The sequence below is a fragment of the Thermochaetoides thermophila genome (genome assembly GCF_000221225.1).
Source record: "Thermochaetoides thermophila DSM 1495 unplaced genomic scaffold scf7180000011816, whole genome shotgun sequence".
Classification (NCBI taxonomy): Eukaryota; Fungi; Ascomycota; class Sordariomycetes; order Sordariales; family Chaetomiaceae; genus Thermochaetoides; species Thermochaetoides thermophila.
Genome location: NW_006383032.1, coordinates 6,814,447 through 6,837,818, shown reverse-complemented (window position 1 = coordinate 6,837,818; position 23,372 = coordinate 6,814,447). Strand labels below are relative to the sequence as shown.

The 23,372-nt window shown below is 54.0% G+C and overlaps 10 protein-coding genes across 10 annotated transcripts; 4 read left to right on the top strand and 6 right to left on the bottom strand.

The window, feature by feature from the left end:
* Positions 1 to 76: 76 nt before the first annotated feature.
* CTHT_0039550 (2-dehydropantoate 2-reductase-like protein) lies at positions 77 to 1,576 on the bottom strand (the record flags this gene model as incomplete). The annotated part of the gene is made up of 2 exons (XM_006694303.1): positions 77 to 801; positions 1,159 to 1,576. The coding sequence occupies 2 exons, from the start codon at positions 1,574 to 1,576 to the stop codon at positions 77 to 79; spliced, it is 1,143 nt and encodes a 380-aa protein (XP_006694366.1).
* A 187-nt stretch (positions 1,577 to 1,763) lies between these two features.
* On the bottom strand, positions 1,764 to 3,779 carry CTHT_0039540 (putative ABC transporter protein; the record flags this gene model as incomplete). The annotated part of the gene is made up of 1 exon (XM_006694302.1): positions 1,764 to 3,779. One exon carries the CDS (start codon positions 3,777 to 3,779, stop codon positions 1,764 to 1,766), a length of 2,016 nt encoding a protein of 671 aa, XP_006694365.1.
* Positions 3,780 to 4,297: 518 nt separating this feature from the next.
* Positions 4,298 to 5,623, bottom strand: CTHT_0039530 (uncharacterized protein; the record flags this gene model as incomplete). Its single annotated transcript, XM_006694301.1, has 1 exon — positions 4,298 to 5,623. The coding sequence occupies one exon, from the start codon at positions 5,621 to 5,623 to the stop codon at positions 4,298 to 4,300; it is 1,326 nt and encodes a 441-aa protein (XP_006694364.1).
* Positions 5,624 to 6,534: 911 nt separating this feature from the next.
* On the top strand, positions 6,535 to 7,060 carry CTHT_0039520 (uncharacterized protein; the record flags this gene model as incomplete). The annotated part of the gene is made up of 2 exons (XM_006694300.1): positions 6,535 to 6,537; positions 6,599 to 7,060. The coding sequence occupies 2 exons, from the start codon at positions 6,535 to 6,537 to the stop codon at positions 7,058 to 7,060; spliced, it is 465 nt and encodes a 154-aa protein (XP_006694363.1).
* Positions 7,061 to 7,627: 567 nt separating this feature from the next.
* Positions 7,628 to 8,431, bottom strand: CTHT_0039510 (uncharacterized protein; the record flags this gene model as incomplete). The annotated part of the gene is made up of 2 exons (XM_006694299.1): positions 7,628 to 7,782; positions 7,843 to 8,431. The coding sequence occupies 2 exons, from the start codon at positions 8,429 to 8,431 to the stop codon at positions 7,628 to 7,630; spliced, it is 744 nt and encodes a 247-aa protein (XP_006694362.1).
* Positions 8,432 to 11,278: 2,847 nt separating this feature from the next.
* Positions 11,279 to 11,917, top strand: CTHT_0039500 (uncharacterized protein; the record flags this gene model as incomplete). The annotated part of the gene is made up of 1 exon (XM_006694298.1): positions 11,279 to 11,917. The coding sequence occupies one exon, from the start codon at positions 11,279 to 11,281 to the stop codon at positions 11,915 to 11,917; it is 639 nt and encodes a 212-aa protein (XP_006694361.1).
* Positions 11,918 to 12,370: 453 nt separating this feature from the next.
* On the bottom strand, positions 12,371 to 14,961 carry CTHT_0039490 (complex subunit beta-like protein; the record flags this gene model as incomplete). Its single annotated transcript, XM_006694297.1, has 4 exons — positions 12,371 to 13,853; positions 13,903 to 14,267; positions 14,318 to 14,677; positions 14,920 to 14,961. The coding sequence occupies 4 exons, from the start codon at positions 14,959 to 14,961 to the stop codon at positions 12,371 to 12,373; spliced, it is 2,250 nt and encodes a 749-aa protein (XP_006694360.1).
* An 825-nt stretch (positions 14,962 to 15,786) lies between these two features.
* CTHT_0039480 (uncharacterized protein) lies at positions 15,787 to 16,437 on the top strand (the record flags this gene model as incomplete). Its single annotated transcript, XM_006694296.1, has 3 exons — positions 15,787 to 15,912; positions 15,967 to 16,313; positions 16,365 to 16,437. The coding sequence occupies 3 exons, from the start codon at positions 15,787 to 15,789 to the stop codon at positions 16,435 to 16,437; spliced, it is 546 nt and encodes a 181-aa protein (XP_006694359.1).
* A 543-nt stretch (positions 16,438 to 16,980) lies between these two features.
* CTHT_0039470 (uncharacterized protein) lies at positions 16,981 to 17,740 on the top strand (the record flags this gene model as incomplete). Its single annotated transcript, XM_006694295.1, has 3 exons — positions 16,981 to 17,019; positions 17,086 to 17,322; positions 17,381 to 17,740. 3 exons carry the CDS (start codon positions 16,981 to 16,983, stop codon positions 17,738 to 17,740), a joined length of 636 nt encoding a protein of 211 aa, XP_006694358.1.
* Positions 17,741 to 18,097: 357 nt separating this feature from the next.
* On the bottom strand, positions 18,098 to 22,562 carry CTHT_0039460 (uncharacterized protein; the record flags this gene model as incomplete). The annotated part of the gene is made up of 4 exons (XM_006694294.1): positions 18,098 to 19,314; positions 19,373 to 21,898; positions 22,061 to 22,197; positions 22,360 to 22,562. The coding sequence occupies 4 exons, from the start codon at positions 22,560 to 22,562 to the stop codon at positions 18,098 to 18,100; spliced, it is 4,083 nt and encodes a 1,360-aa protein (XP_006694357.1).
* Between the last annotated feature and the right edge of the window lie 810 nt (positions 22,563 to 23,372).

Here is a 23,372-nt window from a genome sequence, read left to right as displayed (position 1 = left end):
GACCGCTTTGGCTAAGACGCTGCCATTTTCTTGAGCGTAGCAATGTCCCAGAACAATTGCTAGCACCTAGAACATATCAGTCATCGTTTCCCCGCCCCTCAAGTACCTCCCCCAACAGCCTCCTCTCCCCCTGTCCCCTGTTCTCAACCAAGCTAACAACCTCCTCATGCCAGCGACACTCCATCCCCCTCTTCTTACCCTCCTCAACAACCCATCCATTAATCCACCGGACCTCCGTCTCCCTTTTCTGCTTAACATCCTGCAACATAGAGCTCTCATTCGCCGCCGTCGCCTCTGCGACCTTAACCGCAGCATTCCTCAGCTCTTCATCCGAGAACTCGTTTTCAATTTCAGCTTTTCTGATGCCCGAACCTTCCAACAAAGAGCGAATGACAGGTCCCGCCTCAGCAACCAGCGCCTCAAGAACCATTTTCCGGGCAGGAGTGCCAAATACCTCACCATTCCGACATCTTAACAAGGCAGTAAGGGGGTTAATCGTCGCATTCACAATCAATTTCCTCAGCTGAGCCTTCAGCAGCTCCTGGGGCGACACAAGAGAGGCGTTGAGGTGGGGCAAGCGGGGGAGATGCTCTTCGAGAAAGGATGGTGTGCGAGAACGAGGGAGGGGGTCATCGGGGTCGGGGACGATGCCAAAGATGAGGTCGCCTTGGCCGGCGAGGTGGAAGGAGAAGGGGTAGGGGGGCACTGTGGGCTTTATGCCGGCTGTGCAGACGCCTGCGAGGTAGGTTGGGCGCGTAGAGGGGTCGGGGAAGAGGATGGCGCTGACGAGGGAGGGGATGCCTGGGGGTCACGCTGTTAGCTTCATTGTTGAGTGACCGGGGAGAGCAGGAGTTTGTGAAGTAGGGTATCATTTCTTCTAGATCACGATATATGACATACAACAACGGATATCCCCTTCCAAAAATAGTCAAAGAACTACTGGTAGAATGTCAGACCAAACGCATGAAACTTGCAACTTAATGTTGAACCCACTGCATCCAACAAGAAAGCCGTAGATCCAAGACGGTCGGTCTGACTGTTTGCTCTGCGCGCAACCTTGAGGGGAAACAGATGGACTTGCTGTCTTCCCTGGTTTCTACGCGCCTTTTTCTCCTAGCCAACGGGCCGGGCTGACGACTACGAAACACTAGTACCTACCCATCCCGTTTTGCAAAAACAACACCCTCGCGCTCCGCCCAATCCTATCTCTCACTGCCCTCAACGCCTCAATAGTTTGATGCGCCTTCGTGGCAACCACCAGATAAGTAATCATCTCCCCCTTCGCACTCTCATCCCCTACGAACTGCACGCTAATCTCCCCCTTAGGATGGGTCCTTCCCATCACTTGAAACTCGCCCTCGGCCTCATCATGTAAGACATGACACCAGATGGAGCGCAGCGCGCGCTTCTCAAAAGCGGCTACATCCTCTGGGCGGTGGGTGAGCAGGGTGAGACGCGGGGGATGGAGGTTCCGAGGGGAGATACCAGGCTTGCTGATTGTTGAGAGGAGCTCAAAGGCTAGATAACGAGCTATGTTACCCAGCCCGAGGATGTGGACGTGTGGTTTGGAGGGCATGGCGAGGGCGTCGATGTGAACATTGGGGAAAGAAGAAAGTTGGAGTCGCAAATTTCCGGACGCGTAGCCGAGGCTTTTTTTTTTTTTTTTTGGCAAGGGTCCATCCAGGTCAGTAAGGCTTAGGGTTATATCTTTTGTAACATTACATTGCTTCTCGGACGTAATTACATTACTTACATCCCCCTTTTCACGACGAACTCATCCCCCAAATCTCCTCCCACCTCCTCGCACTCCGACGTAGCGGCCCATCCAACACTCCAAACCTCGCCGGCCGCCCGGTATTCGGCTCCGGTAGACACAGCCACTCCCTCACACAATCCGGCACCTCCTCCTTAACATGGCTAATGCAAATCAGCGCCTGCTGGTCCGTCAAACCCCTAACATTCACTCTCCCCTCCTTCGCAGCGGGACTATCAACGATCTGCGTCCCCGTCCGCTTATACATCTTCTCCTCCCCGTGCATAAGCCACAGCATGCACTTATCTCTCACAGCTTCATCCATGCCCCCAAAGGCCTCGTCGAGAACTACAATGTCGGGGTGCTTGACTACCGCGCGGAGGAAGAGCAGTACGCGTTGGGCGGAAAAGGAAAGCTCCCCGAAGAGGTATTCGCTTGACCAGGCTAGTGAAGATTGTCCGATGCTGCCATGTGTTTCGCCTGCGGCGATACGCTTGTAGTAGGCGGGGTTTAGTTCGCTCTCAAACCAGCGTAAAGTAGCTTCTACCTTTGCGGTGGCAGTCTCGTCTAGCTTGGGCTTGGACATGAATGTGTTTGCCCAGGCACTCTCCAGGACTTTTCTGACGGTCAGGCTCTTGGGCATGTGTGCGTTGATCTCGGGGCTGGAGTGCCCGACTCTGGCCTGGATGTCCCACAGCGTCAGGGGGCGCTCGCCTGACCCCGGCTCGGGCAGTCTGCTTCTGCCAAAAAGCTTGATGGGGAGGGAGTAAGTCTGAGGATGGTCGGATGTAAGGAGTGAAACGAGCGTCGTCTTGCCGGAGCCGTTCGGCCCAAACACGCCCCAGCGCTCTCCGCGACGGATAGTCCAGTGCAGCCCGCCAGGCTGAGAGCCATTCTCCCAGTCTCCGAGAGCGATTTTGCCACGATATTGTACTCTCACACCAGCCATCTCAACAAGCGGCTCCCCAGCCGGCTTCATTTGACCGAGATCGATCCCTGCCTGCACCAAAACAGGCCCTTTCTCCCCAATCATTTCCCCCACAACACGACCCTCTTTCAACACCCTGCCCATCTCACTCAACGCGTTCACCGGCATCCCCTCCTCTTCTTTCTTCTCCCCCCTCCTAACCTCTCTCACATACCTCCTCAATTGACCCAAAACCTCCTCCCGCTCACCCATAACCCCAATCTGCGCGTCCGTCCTCAGATACACCATATGCGTGACCCACTCTGGAATCGGATCCTGCGGACGACCGCTTAACACTAACCTTGGACTCCTCTTCTCCGCCATCACCTTCAGTAACTGGCTCAGGCCTGCTACTGTAGGGGGATCAAGCCCCATAAAAGGCTCATCCAGCAGCAAAACTTCCGGTGAAGTCAACAACGCGCGAGCAATCCTCGCCCTCCGGCCCTGGCCATTTGATAGAAAGGTTACCGGCAGATCGAGAAGTTTCTCCAACCTCAAATCCCGCACCACCCGCGAGAACAATTCCTCAGAGATATGCGCCGACCCAGGGATCTCCGGCCCTGGGTTGAGCGACGTATTCCCCAACAGATAGTCTCGCAACGAAAAATCCGTAATCTCCCTCCTCGACTCGTACCTAGCACTAAGGTACATCGGTCCTCCCGTTTCGGGGGCCAAGTTCAACGCTCCCTCGAAACCAACATACCCAATGGCTTTGGCCGGCGTTCTCAGTCGAGCTGGGACTTCATCCTCGCTGAGGTAGGGGAATATCCTTGCCGTGGGCGGGAAACATAAGTGCTGGCCGCGGAGGATCTGGAGAAATGTGGTTTTGCCGGAGAGGGAGGGGCCAATAATGCACCAGTTGTGGGGAGATGAACTGAAGGAGGGGAGTTCGAAGTTGAGGTTTTTGAAGAGAGGGGGGTTCGGGTGGACGTGATTGTGGACGGTGGCATCGAGGAGGGTTTGGGAATGGATGGGAGGATGTGAAGTTGGTTGGTAGCGGTAGAATGTGCCGTTGGCGATGCAAATTATTGGGGGGCGCGTGTGGGAGGGGAGGCGCATTTTGGAGTGGGATTGGAAAGTGTTATTGGGGGAACTAGTGCATTCCGTGAGGTGCAAGTGAAGGAGTGAATGCTGATGAGTTGAGGATATTGACGCCGAGCTGGAGGTGAGGGTCCACATGGTGTAAACTACAAGGTTGAGTACGGTAAGTTACGAGTTTAATACTCAGTGAGGAGCACCTCCGGGGGACTTAACCTTCAACTCCCTGGCTCGCGCTCACTCATCATCACCTCGCTCGTTCACTTGCCGAATGAGAAGCAATTATCCAAAAACCGATATCTGTAACTCCGCTTCAATATTACCAATCAATTTGCTAACACGGGTAATCAAAGCAAATCAACGACGGTTAGACCGAAGTATGTACGCCAAAGAAACGATGAACAGGAGAACAGGGACTCAACAAACGCAGCCCGGGAAAAGGACAGAGCCACAAGACATCACATGTTGCCAAATGAAACCCCGACTCACATACCCCGGCACCATGACGTTTCAGCTTCGTTTTCACTGTTCTCTGACGTCTACTTCTCCTCGTTCTTGTCCTTGTCCTTTTCTTCATATCCCTTTCCTTCCGACTTCCCCGGGTGTCTCTTGCTCCCCTCTGCAAGGAACGTCCTTAGCTTCTTCTTCAACACCTCCCACTCCTCCTCGCCATACTTCTCCTTCCCAATCTCCCACACCACACTCAGCGCATCCACCTTCCCCTCCCAAGCCTCAGTTAAAAACTTCTGGCATATCTCCAACCTATTCGCCGGATTCAGCGTCGAGATCCAAACCGCCATAGTCAAGTGACTCTTGTCGGTAAACACCCAGTCTCCCTGACGTCCAAGAGCTCGCCCCAGTTCAGAAGAGTAATGCGCCCGATAGGCGGCTAGCGCCTCGGGGGAGTCTTCGGAGGAAATGTTCGGCCAGCCGTACATAAGCGGGTCCCAGTCGCGGGTGAGGAAGTATGGGTAGGCGGAGTAGCCTAGCCAGCGGGGTTTGGTATGTGTGAGGTCCCATTCTATGAGGCCAGTGACTTCGCCTGTGTCAGGGTTGACGAGGATGTTCGCGGAGTCGAAGTCTGGTGGGGCGAGGACAAAGTCTTCGGAGTCGGGCTTTGGTAACAGGGAGATAAGGGTCGAAGTAATCTTTGACTCGGCCTGGCCCCAGTGGTTGTCTTGACTGTCGCGCTCCATCATGGTACGGAGGTATTCTTGGCCAGAAGTGTATATGCCACATTCATGAATAGTCACCGGGCCGTCGGGATCTTCTTCGCGGCGGTAGACGGGCCCAATGGTAACGTTGCCGTTGTCGTCCAAGAACAATGAGCCGAGTCTGTCGAACGAGGGAAGCTTGGCAAACTCAGCCATGACGTTTGTCAAGCTGGTGAGAATTCTCAACCGCATGTGTTCCTTCGGCATGGGACCATTGTCATCGGTCCAGACTCTGAGAACTTGCTTGCCGGGAAGGTAGCTTAGACAGATGTAGGGGGCATTGATCTCATTGTTGCAGGTGGAGTCCCAGTCGTAAACCTCTGGTACGGGGATTTTGGCGTCCTTCTGGGACTTGATGAATTTTAATGCAGAGACTTGTGCCTCGAGGGCCTTGTCTGCTGCGGGGGTAAGCCCCTTACCCCAGCCTGTGGCGGGGACCCGGATGATGAAACGGGTGGTGTCATTGTTGAAGGAGAGGATGTGAACGATATTGAAGGGGCCGCCAAGACGGTGAAGGAGTTTTGGTTCCGAATTGGAGAGCTTTAGGACGTTGGAAGCAATGCGGGAGCCGAGGTGGAGGAGGGAGGATTCGGGGATGTCGGCGAGGGGACCGAAGCGGTCGGCGTCGATTGGGTCGTCATAGGAGGTCATCTTGTTAACTTAAACTGAAGGGCAGAAAGTAGTGATCAAAGTGAAGAGGCAAGAAGAGTAGTTAAATCGGTATGGATAAGAGGAGTCAAAAAGAGGGAGTTCTCCCAGGGGCAAAATGGAAACTGAAAGTCAATTCAGAACCGAGCTGCCTTCTCCGCTACCTATGAACAGCATCGATCTTCGCGACTTCATTCGGTCATCTCCAGTTTAAATACCCGTCTCCAGCATCCCAGGGGCATCACTTTTCATCCCCCAAAAAAAAGCATCGGACTGTCCCGTCCGGGATCTCACGACACCGCAGAGCGCCAGAATCCATTCATAAAGCTCTGCAGGAAGCACCAGTTCGCATTGACATTGCAATGTTAGCGAGGACATTGAGCCTTCCCGTCCAAGAAGCTCAATAAGGATTCTTCCACTTGCAGGGCTGAACCAATGCCATCACAACTTTGGCTCTCAGCTCAGTCGGCGCAGTCCTAACCCTCCAAAACGGTAATGTATCGTACCACGTCACGTTACCTTAAATACATTCCGCCTGTGTAATTACTCGGTACCAGATCCGGGGCTCCACTATCAGCTGGCCTAATCCCTGTTTGAGTGGGCCGCGCTGCAGCTTCAGCCTGGCCCACCCGCGCAGCGGATACGCTGCCGTCAGCCTGGAGCCTGCCTACTGGAGCCTGAGCTTGTCCCGTCCCAAGCAACGCATCGCTTCTGGAACTGGACTTTAACCTTGCGCCAACATCATTCTGGAACAACCTCATCTTTCTTCTCCAGCACCATTCCACACCGACTCGCCGGACTACTCTCCGCGTAAATCACAACCCGGGCCGAACCCAATCGCGTTCCAAGAAATCGGATCACCAAGTCCAAAATAAGCAAACTCCCTATTTAACCTTCCAGCTTCACCCGCCACAATGGTAAGCCCCTGCTCTCTCCCTTGCCCTTATTCCTCATCTTCTAAGCCTCGTTCTCTCCCAGTCTCTCCGTATCGTTCCCGCCCAAGAAAACCACACCTCCTTCACCCATCTCCCCTCCCACTCCTACGTCGCGCCCTCGGCCCCTGGGCTGCACGATACTCTCCGCGCAGGCGTCGGCCCATCGGCTTTCCACCCTCAAACTCAACCCATCTCCTCCCATCCCCTGGAATCCCGTCTCCGCAAATGGCACGCAACACAAGAATCCCTGCGCATGGAGACTCTGCGACGCACCTTCGGCATGGCGGAGCCCATCCGGCGGCAAATGGAGCTCAAGATTGTGAAGGAAGGTGAATGGAAGCCGATGTGTCTGGGCGGGGGGGTTAGGAAGGGGGTTCATGAAGAGATTCTGCGGGGGACCGACTGCGATATTGAGTGGGAGGATGTGTTTGTGCAGGAGGAGAGCATGCCGATGGTGGGGTTCCATGAGGAGGTGGAGAGGAAGTTGAAGATGGATAGGAGCTGAGGGGCTACGCACAGGGGGTTTGAGGGACAGTGATGGATAATGAAGGAAATGGCGTCATAAGGGCTAAGAGAGATGAGGTGGCGCAAATAGCGTTGACGAGCTGGCAGGCCTGGATAAGGTCCTGCCGCGAACAGACATGATATCCCCTACCCTTCTCAGAGATGAACCCCCTCTTAATGATGATGAGCAATGCGGACGTTGCTACAATTCTGACCCATCATTATACGTACTTCTCGAAACAGAGAATGCCTAAACTACCTATAAAACGACAATTGAAACACCGCTACGATACGCCGATCCGAATCCCCAAACTTGCAACCAAACAACCAGCCATTCGTCCACGTACATCGATCGTCAAAATCAGTCAGTCAGTCCGAAGTCTGTCGTCTGTCGTCGCATGAATCAACATGCTTGCCCGCCTACCCCTCGCCGCCCATCGTTGATTTGTTGAAGTTGATCATGTCCTATAAACACATGCGTCCAGGAATATACGTGACCATGGCACGTCGGGGGTGAAAGTACGTCGCCATGCATGCCAAAGTTGCTCATCCAGTCAAGAGCACAGAGCTATAAGATGACACAGCATCCACTCTCTCTCTCACGCGGTCTACCCTCGCGGCTGCTGCTGCGCTTTGTCTTGCTACCTTCATCCTCCTCCATCATCTCTGCTGGCCGCACCGACATGTGCACCACATTGGGGCTGTCTGTGCTAAACTGGTACTCTGCAAATTGTCAGTTCACCCACCTCAAACTGGACCCCTATTAAGTAGGCAACAACATACTCTTTAAAGGCTCCTTATCATCCAACAACTTCCCAAAGTGAATCAACCGTATACTACTCGGACTTGCCGGCTTAGCCTCCCACTCCTCGCGCCACTCCCTCAGAATCAGTTCCTTCAGTTTATAGACACTAATGCTAAACGGATCCTTGGCCCCCGTCTCGGTCGTCTCGGGTACGGAAACGTTGCGCTTGGCTAGGTATTTCTCATCAATACGGTAAGGATGGCGCGCGCCTGTGGGCAGGAGAAGGGTGATGTTGCAGACTGGGGGGTCGGGCTTGGTGTTGCTGGAGGAGATGCCCCCTGCGGGCGGCGGGTCGGATGGTTCTATTGAGAGGGAGTCGTTATCGGTAGGCTGGGGGGCGGATATGTCGAGTTTGATATTGTCACTAGGTTTGGGGTCTTCCTGGGAAATGGCGGCGGCAGCGGCGGTTGATGACTCGGCGACAGTGGCAGATTTAGTGGACTGCGACTTAAACTCCGCGGACGTTTTTGTCGTTGAAAATTGGGGCTCTGTAGACTCGGTCGGGGCTGTGTTTTGGCTCTGCTTCTCAGGCTGACCGCCTGGATTCTCTAACGATAGTTCCCCCATTGCGATTGCCGTTACAGTTTTAGAACAATGATTTGCGATACACTGAAAGCTTAATCTTCGCTTCAAGCGACTCGAAGCTTGCAGCGCGATCGATGCGAGCAATCCAATTCAAGTTCAATTCAACACCCGGAAGCGGTATCGAGCAGTGGCGGGCGAAGTCGGGACTATAATATACTTATTGATCCACAGGCAATCGTTTCCGCCTTTCTCACGACCTAGGAACCTTATCTCGCTTGTCGCGGGATGACCAAAAATGCGGTCTAGTAGACGAAACGTAAAACGGGAGCGTTGATAGGGTTTAGCGCGCGTGACGTAGTCGTAGAATCAACAATCGTGAACGTCAGGCTGTCGATACGCACTGACACGCTTTTGGCGCAATAAGACAGCGCAACAGTATCCGTGTATACGTAGGGAACAGAGTGAGTATAGGGGAAGCGTCAGGACAAGAAAAATTGTTATCGCTCAGATAGACGTCGATATGAGGTCCTGAGCACTGGGCGAAAGTCGGGATCACCGAGGAATCGAGCACGGGCACAAGAGAGACGAACACGCTGTCGGCGCTAGGAGAACTACGCGACCAGGAAGTGGAAACACCGCTGAAGAAAATATTTAGGAGAGGAAGAAGGAAAAGATCCCGGAACAGGAACCACGACTCCTACCAAACACCGCTGGGGGTGTAAGCAAGCTCGTGTCGGTAGGAAAAGAGGGAAAAGCGGATGGGAAGGACAGCAGCTCCGTGGATGGATGGATGAGCGGGAAAGCTGGGGGGCATCGGAGGTCTTGGCAAGCCCGGAGCGATGTGCTGTTGATGTTTTGTCGCTGACGCAGCAGCCAAGCAGCTCGTTGCGCTCCCTGCAGTGCTGCGGCTTGCTCCACATGCCTAGCATAGATGGCCTGGGGAGACACCCACTTCAGTGGAAATGATTGGCAGATCGCCCTTGGAGAGCGCCACTCGCTGGCTGTGTCGGGTTTTGTCTGCCCGGGCTGGGCTGGAGACCTCTCTTTGACCTTGACGGCGAGGACAGTGATGACCCAATTTTTGCAAAGATCGGAAGCCATCAGCAGTTTAAGGGTTTAGTTTAGCTTTCAATCCTTCTTCAAATGAGGCCTGTCATTTCTCATTCAATTGCTGGCAATCAAGAGTCTCTCTTTGGCAGGCAACAGCTGGTAGCCTCATCTTGGAGCAGAATGGCGCGCTGGCCAGAAACTTGCCTGAAATGAGAGGGTTACCCTTCGCGAGGAATCAGCACCAGAATGGGCGGTGTTGTCGCAGCTTTGCAGCACAAATCCCGGGACTGTGATACAGAGAAACTTACAACTGTCAACTATGCCCGTTTCATGGACGGCAAGCCTCCAGACGCTGTAACTGTGTCAGGACACGACAGCACTTCAGGGTGCAATATCCGCCTGAGACTCGTCATATCACTGCATCTTGCAGTGATGTTGGTAGATGAATTGTTACGTGCACGGCCGTACCAGTTTGGGCAATGAGCATGTTGAGTTGAGACATGAGGCTGGGGATGAGGTTGACTCGATCCTGACAAATGTACACTGCAAGCCGAGATAATAAAGACAACTTCTCAATCGATTGAGCTCTAACTCCCAGATCAGTAACCAGATAAGTGAGTTAGGGTAGTAGTTCTCTCTGAACTTCATAACTGCAACTAAATCTAAAACCCCTCAATCCCTCAATTTGACAAGATGAGTTGACGTGAAAGAATTGAGATCAATGACACGTCTGCCAGACACTTTCCCCTCGAATTCGGAGGAGAGCTTCAAACAGTCATCAAATAGCGAGATCCGTTGAACTCCTCTACGGTTATTGTAACTCCACCATGATAGAGGAGCACAACTCAAGTGGCACAACTTAAAGACTGACGCAGGTACGTCTCATGCCGTGCGATGAACACAAAAAGCGCCACCAAGATGAAAGACTTGTCATCTGTGTAACTCCCCATGAATTGCCACAATATACCAGTTGTGATAATCTTCCGCTCGACTCATATGGAAGCCAGTGAGCCGAGTTGACTAACGGGGAGCATATCAATAACTACTTCCCATGAACAGAGCAATGCGAAAAGCCTCATCCACCCAAGCTTCATCAAGTGGACAGAATTCTGATGAAAATTTTGTAGAACTTTTTGTATACATTCTAAGAGTGATCATCGTTGTGACCAAATCATCCCGTTACCCTGTGAACGGCCGGAACAAGAGTCTCAGCATGGAACGCAACACATCCTGAATTCTCCTAAACAATGGCATGCTTCCATCCGTTTGGAGTTGCACCCTGTCCGTTCCGCAATCAGTTTTGTCTGTCCATGACCTGAAAATTAAACCCTAGGGGAGTGAAACTGTTGAATGGCCCCATCGTTATTGTGTCGTACCTTCCTTCCTCACTCTTCCGCTTGCCTCATCTCCAAGGCGCCAACACACCCGGCATTTCTGATCCTGTAACCTTCCTCTTCCTTCTCCCACTCTTCCACATTTTCCAACTCTTCCAAATTTCCAACCTCTCGATCTTTTTTTCACCCGTGCCAACTTGAGGAACGACGACGCAACGACGGACCTTTAGTACTGGAGAATTGCTCAATTGTGAACTCTCTGCCTGTAAGTGGCTTCAATTCTCTCCTTTTTCAGTCGTTTCCATCTTGGATAGGAGTTTCGTGATCCAAAACTTGGCAAGCTAGTCAAAGAATTGATTAAAATGCTCAAGTTCCCCGATCCAACGTGGTGTGCCAGTGATCGCTGGGATCGAACTCCTCGTCAACTCAAGCTCTTAGTTGCTCTGTTCCCTCAACTACCTTGGAATATAGCAGTTGACATTCTTCAGACCAGTCAATTGTCACCATGTTCGGTCATCACATCCTCACCACGGCCCTCGCCGTCAGCAACCTCGGCCTTGCCACGGCCCGAGTTGCCAACATCATGATGCCGGCCTGCAACGCCGAGCAGGCTCTGGCTGAAGCAAAGGCTCTTGCCGCTCGTGACGCCTCTGACGTTACTACTGTTACCGTCACAGTCACAGCCTCGGCCACTACTACCATTACCCTGACTGGTGCCGGTGCTGTCGTGACTATCACCACCGTTACCCCGTGTGCCACTGTCACTCAGACCGTGCCGGTCCCCATACCTGAGAGCAGCACTACGGAGATCCTTCCCCCTCCGCCTGCTACGGAGCCGTCCACCACTGAGTTCGTCACCCAGACATCTACTTTGACCCAGACGTTCACCTCGACCTTCACCAGCGGCACTGAGACCATCACTACAACCTTCACCAGCATTCCTGGCGTTACTGAGACCTCAACCAACAGTCTGGCTCCTCCGATCTCTCCTGATACTACCATCACCAGTCTATTGGTTTCCTCAACCACGTCGACTGCCTCTAATCCTCCTACGTCTACCCCGGCTAGCGCTGGTGCTGGCTCCAACAAGGTTGGCAACCTGGTTGGCATCGGAGCCATGATGTTTGGTATGATGGTTGTTTGATGAGCTTGCTCGTACACACTATGCCCCCTGGCCTGCTTGATCTGGTTCTGTTTTGTTTGACCAAGTATCACTTTCATGTTGCTAGTTTACTGGCGGGTAATGTGGGTTATTGGGGATGTTATGTGGTCTTGCCAGCATTATACAGTGCCAGGGGTAACTTTCATGGAGCTCGGCCATTTCTAGCTCGTGTGCTCTTGTTCGTGGTAGGGTCGGTAGTAATGAGGGTAAGGAGGTAATGAGAGTTGATTTGCTGTTTACTCGATGCCCGTGACTGGTCCCCTTCATTGAGATCTCTCAGACTATGACTCTATGTCTGCTGAATGGCAAAATCCTCGATTAAAAAGTAACCCCAATATGTACAGCAAAAGGAGCCCTTCAGAAACCATCTTTACCGACAACCATACCGTACACCACAACTTACAACAACTCAGGTATCTATCAACATCGTGCAATCTAGAGCAACAAATCCTGATTATTCGCCGCTATCTGTGCCGGCTGATACACCGTCTGCGGCGCATACTGATTCACCACATATCCTCCCCCTTCGCTCCCCATTGCCCCTCCAAACGCATCTCCCCCATCATGAATCTGCATCTTCTGCATCTGTGACGCAAAATAAGCATCCGCCTGGTTCACCGCCTGCGCCATGTTCCCTCCTCCATTCTGCGGGTTAGGACTGGCACTAGCAGCTGGTGCTGCATGACTGAAAATCGCCTGGCTCCCATGACCAAACTGGCTCAAACTCTTTGTCGCATCACCCATGATCCCGATCACTGGACCAGGTAAATCATTCTTCTGCAGGCAAGGAGACTCCTGCAGCCGCCGGGGGCGGGCATTCCGGAAAACGGTTTGCACCGGCTTGAGGTAGACTGTTGCTAGGGTACCGACGTTTAGACACATTTCCTCAAGCGTGGCAGGGTCTAAGCGCTCGGATTCGGCTGTGATGGGTGGCTTCTCGCCCATGACGATGCGCTTGGCGGCTTCCATGTCTGTGGAGAGCAGGCGCCAGTACATGTATGCGCGGTCGCGCAGGTCGGGGTTGTCGGTTTCTTCGGTGGCCCATTTGAGGACTTTGGGAACGAGGTCTTGACCCTTTGTGGGGCGCTGGATGAAGAGCTTGACTGTGGCTGTGAGCAGGGCGAGCTGGACTTCGACGGGCTCCTCGTGAAAGGAGTAGAGGAAGTCCTCGAGGAGTTGGTCTGCGTTCTCGATGCGGTTGGCGTATTGGCCGATGACCCAGACCATGGCAGCTTTGGCTTCGGGTTCGTCGAGGGAATCGAGGTGTTCGCAGAGGGTCGAGATGATGGACTCGTACTGGTTCGGGTATTTGCGAAAGATGTTGCGGATGACGACCGTCGCCTCCTGGACGATATAGGTCACTTTGGTCTGGATAAGCTCGAGCAAAAGGTTGATGCAGCGCCGGGCGGCGGGCTCGATCTTAATGGCCAGCTTTCCGATGGCGCGCACAGCTTTGCGGACGAAGTGGACGTCGATTTCGGTCGCGTATTCGCGGAGCTCGGTGAGGACTTCATCGATGTTCTTTTCGTTGGCGAGCATGAAGATTAGCTCGAGTTTGGTAACTTTGACGTAGATTGGATCGTTGTATTTGCAGAAAAAGACGCGGATGTCGTTGCGCAGGACTTCGGGGCGGCGTTGGAGGATGAGGAGCGCGTTGCGCAGGGCGAGGTACTGGACTTCGGGGCCCTTGGCCAAGAGGGTCACCAGCGGAGGAGAGAGTTTCCGGCAGAGGGCGGATATTTGCTTCTGGTCGGAGATGTAGTTCATAAGATAGAGAATCACACGAATGGCGGTTAGCACGACGGCTGAGTTGCTGTGGGAAAGGCGAGGGGCAATGCGCTCGGCGAGGAGAGAGGCTTCGCCAGATTCTTGGGGGACGTAGGTCATAAGCGCCTCGAGAATGTATGTTTGGCCCCATCTGCCATAGTTAGCTTCTGACTTAATTCCAAAAAGTCAAGGGGACATACTCCGAGCAGTCCGGCAGAATAGCAACCATCTTCGACGCATTGGTATAGTCGATCGTCAGCTTGATATTCTCGCTCCTCTCCCAGATGTCCATCAAGCTAGCCAAGGCGCTGGCGACCACGGTGGGGTTGTCGTCACGGAGCAGACTGTTAAGCCGGTCGATGAGGTCGGACTTTTCCACCATCTGGCGGTCATGATCGTACAGCTTAGCGATGCAGAAGGCGGCCGTCTTGCGCACATACGGGTCCGGATCGCGCAACATGTGCTTAACGATGGGCACTGTGGCGTCGACGAACTCACGGACATGAATATACGACATGGTGCGCAGGGCCAGCGCGCGAATCAAGGGGTTCGGGTCTTCCATGTCCTGGGAAGGTCAGAGAGACGTCTGTTGGATATGGGAGCAATTAGACTAACCCGCTCCAGCACAGGAATGGCCTTGACGGCGACCTCAGGGCGCATGCGGGCATAGTTGACCAAGTACAAGAAGCACATCTTCTTGATTTCGAGGTCCTGGATGGTCATGCAGGCGACAACGTCTGGGAACAGGGCAACCATGTCGTTGTTGCTCATGGTCATGTTGGCGACGATCTTCTTGAGGGCGATGCGCTTGGCGGTGTGGTGCTTGTCCTTTTTGCCACCGCTGTTGAGCTCGAAGCGCAGCTCGGCGACTTTGCCCTGCACGCGGGGTAAGTATCTAGTCGGAGGAGGCAGATAAGGAGTGAACATGGCGTCGATGATCATGGCGGGGGAGGGGCATGATAGGAGAGTAGTGGTCTAGGAGACGGTTGTGGTTCATATGGGGCAGCAACAAAGGGAGAGGGCAGCAAGGCTGGCTCTGGACGCAAAGAGTGGTCCGGAGGGGCGCGATGCAGATATTAAACGGCGTTGGACGGCAACCGACAGACTGTTTGCTTCCGGAGTCTCTTGCTTTCCCCTCCCCTCCCAGCAAGGCGACCCAAGAGCGCAGCCAAGACACCTGACTTCCAGAACCAGAACCAGAGCTGGTGTCAACTTACGCGAGCGAACAGTTTCGAGTCTCCCCCTTGCGAGCTCGACATCTTGTCTGTTGTTGGTCGAAGGATTTCAAAACGGCGTTCTCGCTCCGGCTCGCGGGACGTCACGGCCCGAGGTGGAGATGGCAACGGGTCGCTGACAGGCTCAGGACTGGACCGAACGGCGCGTCCCTAGGCAGGCCGGTCTGCCCGGGCCGATGACGCTGAGAGGGAATGGCAAACGAGAGATTTGAATCGATTGACGGCAACAGGCGAGGCCAATGGACGTGGTTGGGGAACAGGCGCTGGACGTTGGTTGATGAAGACGACTCGTTAAGCGAAGGCAGCCCGCCGTTCTGGGAAGAGAAGTGCTGCTTTTGATCGGTGTTGATGCTTCGTCGTCGTAGTCCCTAAGGTAAACTCGGAGGGCTTCTTGGTGTTAGTTAGCAAGGTAGGACAAGTCGAGCCAGCCGCAGCTACGATGATGTCGTTGTCGCGCTAGCACGCACTCCTGTCGTCGCAGCGCCGAAAATGCGACTGAAGTAGGAAGTCGGGAAGAAAGATCCCAGCCGATCCCATCCATTGCCTCGACTCCTCGTCGCTGGTGATGGCCCACGGGCCACGCGCTCAGCGCGGGAAGTGGATCTGGCCCCTGAAAGGATTGGATCCAAGGAGAGCATGGGGGTGTGAAGTTTACTAGCGTGCTGCTGTGGTGGGACTTGGGCTGACAACGGCTGGAGCTCCAACTGCAACGCAGCAGCGACAAGCTGCCGCCATTCATTCAATCGCATCTTGATCTCGACATCAACACACTCCGACGACTACAATCTCGCGTTGCAAATACACTCAGCGGCCTAAATAAACAGTAATCAGTTTCCTATACAATCGATCATGTCCAACACAACAATCCTCCCAGCCTGGGCCGCGGGGCTCAAGAATCCGCCCGCGTACAAGCAGAAGCAACCAGGAATCCCCGATCCCCCGGGCTACGGCCAGCCGAGCTCAGGAAGCTCAAAGGTAAACCGGCCGTTGATTCTCCAATGCAGACCCAACAATGCTGACACCCCACAGAAAAAAGACAAAGACGCCAAGCGTCAGCAGCCGACCGCCGACGAGATGGACACGCTCAAGGTCAAGAAGGCATGGGAGGTGGCGCTGGGCCCAATCAAGGGCCTGCCCATGACGCTGCTCATGATTTATATGACGCCCAATTCGCTTCAGATCTTCTCCATCATGATGGTCTTTATGACCTTCAAGAACCCCATCATGGGCATCCTCGGCACGAACCAGGCCTTCCACCGCTTCGAGACCGACACCAACCGCTCCCGCATCCTGCAGGTCAAAGTGGCCTATGTAGCATTCCAATTGGTTGCATTGGCGCTCGGGATATGGAAGGTTAATGCCATGGGGCTGTTACCGTGAGTTTTGGCCCATGAGGACGGACGATACCGTGATGCTAACTTGTGCAGGACGACGAGATCAGACTGGCTGGCCTGGGAGGCCCAGAGAGATGTCATCGAGCACGCAGTGCCAGCTCTCTAGCCGTGTGTATTTGAGTACCAATATACACTGTTTCTCCTCATGGATCAGTTCTTAAATTGCTGCCTGATCTCTCGGTTTTCCAACCATCTATCGTGGTACAGCTTGGCGTAACTCACATTACTTTTTGAAGAGGGGAAAGACAACAAAAGCTATAATATAATGGCCCGACTATGCAAGAATCCTGTGTTACCCGCATCTCCATGATCTAGCTACACATTGGCCCCCAACCATCAAGTCTGGTAGGATTCAAACGACCCGCCCTCGGATTCCCAATCCTACCCTGACCTAGATCTGACTGGCTGAAGAGTTATGCATCGAGCACGGTATAAGCGGCTAGCTACCGGTGTGTTACGGCACAGAATGATTCAATACTACTGCCCAACCACCTACGAAAGAGGCTGAAGGGAAATCGTAGTCGGTCGGTGCCGTTATCAAGGCATGTGGTGGGCCTAGTTTGAGCAGATATATAGCTTCTGCCTCTCTGTCATCCTCAATTGATACTCTTTCTTCTGTTTGCCAGGTTTCTCTCTCAACTCCAAAACCATGGCGAAGCTCGCAGTTCTCGGCCCTCAGGTCCTCCAGGTACGGCCCTTCACCAACGCAACTTCAACCCCGTCCTCGCTAGAAACAACTCTGACCACTCTATAGTTCCTCCTCGCCCTAACTGTTCTGGGCCTAGCGGCACATTTTGTCCGGATTTGGGTTATTGGCTCGGCCCCAGTCACTATCCGCTACACAGTCTTTGTCGGCGCTTTTGGTATGTTTGTGGCCATAGTGGGAGCCGCAGTACTGCTCTTCGCCTCCGAATCCGCCTCATCGATTGTTCAACTTGGGCCTGTCCTCTTGGATGCCATCTTTGCGATTTTGGCCCTTGCCGCCGGCATCGTACGTCTCCCCCTCCCCCGTCCCCCTTCTCAAGCTACGATGACACTAACAGCACAAGGCATGGGCAATCGGCCTAGGAGGTGGCCTAGAAAACTGCAAGCATGGCGGGAACATGCTCAAGAATAACCTCCTCAACCAGGGCTCGCGGGGGTCTGGAAAAAATAAAGTGTATGGCGTGTTCAAGGGCACGAACGACGAGGAGAAAGTTTATCATCGGCTGCAGGGCAACTGTCGGCGGGCGCGGGCTGACGAGGCGCTGCTGTTCATTTCGACGGCTATTTCGTTGGGGTTCGTCGTTTATGGGTTTTTGAAGGCTCGAAAAGCGTCTGGAGGGCTCGTGTCGTTCCAGTTGGGGAAGCTGGGCAGGAGGACGTATGTCTACCTTGAGCAGACAGTGTTACGGGTTATGGGTTTATGAGGTTATGTGTGATGATGGACTGGACGGAGAATATTCTGCTTAAGGTAATGCTCGGATATGGGATCGATGCAGTGCAAATGATGGTGGTGCAAGGGTTGGACTTAATGATTGGACACGCAACGACTTGGCAATGACAGAGTCGCATATAGACATAATCGTAGTTTTAGGGTATCTACAGTATATCACATAACACTCATGACATTAAGCTCATCAACATACATGAAGCCATGGAGATAACAGACAGTTCCTCACTCATGTATCCGACAGTACCCATCATTATTTCCTTCCGTTCATATCCCATCATCATCATCAGCCCATCATAACAAAACGAGAAAACCCTACAAAAGAAACAGTTCCCTAACGCCTAATACTCGTCGCCACACTACTCACCGCATCACTAACCTTCTCACCAATCCCCGAAAACCATCCCCACCGCCCACCCGGCCGGATCTTCCCGCTCTTAGTCGTCTTCCAGCGCGGCGAGCGCAGCGACATCCTCATCTTGCCATCGACAATCATATTAATAATCTCAATGACCGCGAACGCGGTGCTCCCCAGCGCACGGAACCCGGCCAAGCCTGCGACCGACCACAGGATAAAACGCAGGTAGAAATTGTCCCCGATGGCACTACCACCGTAGGCCTCGCTCACCGCCATAGCGAGCGTCGCGTTCGCAACGAGCCAGACTAGCACCATGTAGGTGCGGACGCTCTTGTAGTAATCTTGTTGCAGTTGTTCCTCGCTGACAGGCTGTTTCGGTACCTCGACACGATCGCGCAGGTTACGTAGGGCCTCGTCATACCCCGAGTCGATGTCCAACTGTTCGGAGGGCATTTCCAACTCTACCTTGGACCCATCACCCTTGGCAACGCCCAGGTCGGTTTTGTACACGTTATCACCCTTGGTACCCCATGTCACGTCGTGCGTGTTGCAGAACGCGTAGATCTGCAGTGTGCAGATATACGACGGCAACAGGATGAGGTACTGCAGGAAGGAAGTGAACATGTGCCAGGGGTCGAGATACAAAAAGGACATGACAAAGTAGAGGCCGATAGTCGATATCGTGGACACGACGACATTCGTAAAAACGTTATTGCCCAGCGCCAGGTCCGGATCATCCTTAAGACGGAACTGGCGGATGACAATGTAGATACAGGCGAAGAATGTCCATGCCATGATGATAGAGTAGATGATCATGGACGCGACGTACATCTTTTTGGCGCCTTGAGGGCGGTTGCCAAGGGAGAGCACGAATTGTGTACAGATGAGCAGGACGCAGACGTAGCGCATAATGGTGAAGATGTAGAGACAGGTCTTGCCGCCGAAGGGGTCGACGGCTGGATCGGCGATGCCGCCTGCGATGAAGTAGAAGGTGAGGTAGAAGTTGGCCAGGGAAAAGTAGGTGAAGAAGAGCTGGATAGCTTGATAGACGAATTCGATGTGCAACAGGATCTTGCGAGCCATGGTGTGGTCGGTTTGCCAGATCTGACGGAAGTGAACCAACGAGTAGACGGCTGCGAAGAAGGCGCCGTTGAGCCAGCGGCGGCGTTGCGAGACAAATTCAGGGACAGTATCTGTAGCTGTTAGCTCGAGGCTCTCGAAAAAGTCGAACAAAAGGGGCAGGGGACTCACCAGGCACGTCCGTCTCACCCTTACAACTCTTCACATACTTCAACACCCATCTCTCCCCTCTCTTGGCCACCAACTCCCAGCACAAAATACGATCCTCGGCCAGATACATATTCGCCGTAAAAACATCCGCATGCTGCCCATGCAGCGTCTCACCCTTGAAGTACTGACTCAGCGGTCCATGCCCCGTCTCATCATTCTGCAATGCATGATACCGGTACGCACTTAGCGCACCCGGCAACACGGTAATATACCCAAACACTGATTCAAGCGGCTTATCCAGGATATTCGACAGCTTGTACTCAAAGTTCTGAGACGCCACTAGAGGATTGAGCAAATTCTTCCCCCACTTGCCCTTCATGGCGATGATCTCTCCGCAGGCGCCAGCGACGTTAGAGTCCTGGTCGAAGGCCTTCCAGAGATGGTAAAGCGCTGTGTTAGCCGGCTTAGTACCGACGTCAAGCAGGATGCAGACATTCGGGTTGAGGGCACGTCCAAAAGCGTTGAAGAACCACCGGTGCGAGTTGAGCTTCTTTTGATTCTTTTCCTTCAGACAGAAAATAATCTGACACGGCACAATCCCCTTCTCGGCGCCCTTGAACTTGAGATCGGAGTCGAGCGACACCTGCGTCGTGTACTCGTACACATGCGCCTGCACAGCCTTCTGGTTGACGTAGTTCTTCGCAATACCGTGCTGGTAAACACCCATGGCCGCGAGGGCATCCAGCGTGCGCGGGTGAATCTTCTCTCTGCCGTCGGACACGATGCACACCACAATCTTCTGCCACCCATTCTCACCCCAAGTCCTTGACTTCGTCCTACTGCAGAAATGCGCAATGTTCTTCATCACAGCATGCATCGTCCGCGTGAAATCGAACTCATCCTCGTTGTACATCGTGATGCAGATGAACAGCTCCGTCTCGCGCGCAGTCCGCCCGATCTGCTGCCTTAACTTGTACCCTCTGTCAACAAAATCGTCTGGGTCGCAAGTGACGGCTGTGTACCGCATGTGCGTGAACTCGATCTCATCTCTCCTCGGCAAAAAGCTGTACAAAATCGTCGGGATCTTGCACTCCAGCACCAGCTCGCCGTTGATAAGCTGCACTTCTTTTTTGCTCATCTGCGGTGGGCGCAGACCGCGACGTTCTTGTTTGCCCTCTGTCGGGGCCTGGCGATACTGCTCAAACTTCTCTTGGATCGACGACCCCGAGGATGTAGTCCGGTCCGTAACGCTGTTAGTCCTCGATGGTCCGTATTCTGATCCCTCCCGCTGACTTTCCATGTCCATTTCGCTCCGCATAGGATACCTCTCATGGTTATGCTCGCTCCGCAGCTCGGCCCTCGAACCAAACGGATCGTCGTCCTCTGCGCCAAGAGGGATACTAACCGCGTCATCGAGCCCGCCCATGCCACTACTTGGCGCAAAGCTGGTCGTTGACCTGGTGCCTGGCCCACCGAGTGAAAACAACGGTGCCGGAGGTAAAGGCCTGCTAGCTGCGCCTCTATCATATGCGGAGTTCGATGACGTCCCTGGTCGAGGGTTCCCGTTCAGATCGGCCGGTTCATAGCGTGTGCTTGCCGGAGGGGGACGCGGCGGCGGGGCGTAGTCATTACTCGTTGTGGTCGTGTTCAACGAGATATTACTGTGCGTCGGCGGCGGGGGAAGCCAATGTCCTGCTCTCGCGGTAGGAGAACCATCCGTCTCGGGATTGTAAACCGAAAAGCCCCCCGTATGACCTCCTTGCTGCGGAGGAGGGATAGGTGGGGGGTTCATGATGGACTGTCTTGCATCCGTCGTAAACGAAGTAGTCGACTCGCTGTAAATTCCCCTGCTGCTGCTCGGTCCGGGACGCTCATCCAAGCTGGGCTCGTAAGCATGGGAAGGGCGCTCGTCCAGCGAGGGTTCATAACCCCTTCGATCGTCAAGCGACGGCTCATAGGTAACGCGAGAAGGGCGTTCATCAAGCGAGGGCTCATACGGCCGCCGATCGTCAAGCGATGGCTCATATAGATTGGTCCGGTCATCGAGGGAGGGCTCGTACCCATGTGAAGTGTGCCTGTTACGGTGTCCGTGTAAGCCGCTGCTTGTTAAGACATTCCTTGTGCCTGTGCTTCTGGGGTATAGGTATGCAACGGTCTTGACTGGCTTAGGATCCTCTTCTTCATCGCTATTAGGTGCAGTTTCAACTCTCGCTCTATACCTCGACCACCGTCTCGGAGATGGGCCCTCCGGGATGGTCGGCAGGCTCGCGACGATGGCGGCAACAGCTTCGGGGCTCAGCTCACGCTCTTCTCGGTAGCCCTTTGGTGGTGATGACAGCTGCTTGCATTGAGGCCGAGGAGGCAGATCCTGACGCCGCTGCAGCCTGACAGTTCTGCGCGGAGCTGTCATAGCCGGACGGGGCTGTCGCAAGTCGCTGGATGACGCCATTGCTTTTCGGCGAACGGCCTTGATGCAGCGCCTCTTACTTGGAGAAGCCTGTTCTTTTGGCTGCGACTGAGACTGGGCCCCTTGAGCTGCGGATTGAGCTGCCTAAGCTGTTACGCGAGCTGTTGGAGCGGTTGCTAATGTCGGAACTGTAATTGTTGCGTTGACTGTAAAGCCTTGGGTCTGAGCCAGTCCTGTGCTCACGGGGGAAAGAGCACAAACATGGCCGATGTCTCTCATATCGATGCTTGAATCACTCTTACTGTCGTCCTTGAAACCATCCCTCGCTTCTGTCCGAAGAATGTTAAGAATCTCGGGCAGCGGACGAGGCTTGTACTCGGGCTCCTGTTCCTGTTCCTCTTCCATAACCTCCTCCAACGTCCTCGGTATCCAAACCGGACTAGGCCAAGGAACGCGAATGGGAACAGGAGACAAAATCTCGGGAACGTTGACGCATATCTCGTGCTCATGCTCGTGTTCATGTTTCGAGCCCAGGGGGGGAATTAAAGAGCAATTGGAACGGAGTGAAGGGTGAGAGGAAGAAAAGGAAGACAACACATACACCCTGGGATCTGGATCGTAGCTGGTATCCTCCATTCCGGTCAAGAGGCGCACGCCCGAGCCATGGTGCTGATGATGAAATTGATGGCTGTAGCGGTGGTGCATGCCAGTCGGGTCGTTGTCCATGTCGTCGTGGCCGTAGTTGGGGGGTAGCATGTAGCCCGAGCCGGCTGGTGGGCGTGGAGGCGTGCGTCGACCGTCCATTTTGGTTTCAACTGAATCGGTCGCAGTCGTGGTCTTGTCGGCCCTGCCTGGGTTCGTTTGCGAAGCCGCGAGAAACGGGCGAGTGTGCGGGCTCAGACTGAGCGCGCGGCCCTGGGCTGGTTAGTCGGTTCGGCTCCCTCTCAGTGGTTCGGTTCGACTGGAATTGTTCGTCTTGCGATGTTGCACAGATGGTTTAATTCGGTAGACTGTGAATCGCAAGGGATGCGATCTTCAGGTACGGGATCAGGAATGCTGCTGGATGCGTTCCAGCCAAATGGTTGATCAATCGTAGATCGCCAGCCAACAGGTCACAGGTGGGGTGAAAGTCTCCAGCAACGAAACGAGGAAACGTCCGCTGCGAGGAAATGGAGTCGCTGAACGCAATGCAGTACAATGGTGCAATCTGTTCGGATCGTTTTCGGTTTTCGCTGCAGGAACAAAATTCGCGAGGTTGGTGCCCCAGACGTTGGCCTTCCTTTCAGACCAGCGTGGATCCTTTTTTGCCTTTGGCGCTAGCAGGGCTTGAAAGAAGCAAGAAATCAACATACAAGATGATTGGGCAGACGTTGGACTGGGCGATGGAGATTAACAAAAGAGCCAGCGAGGGGTCGGAAGGTCGGGATTTCTGGTCTCTAGGGCGCTAGCCGGGGAGGGGTCCCGTTGTTTAGTCTGCATGCGCCTGCCCAGCCCTGCACCCTTGTGCAAGTCATGTTGCCACGGCAACGCCCCATCCACGCGTGGTACGCGCGTCATCCCACGCCGCGCGCTTGGCTGCAGCAGAGTCTCCCCCACCAAATCGTGGACCCTGCA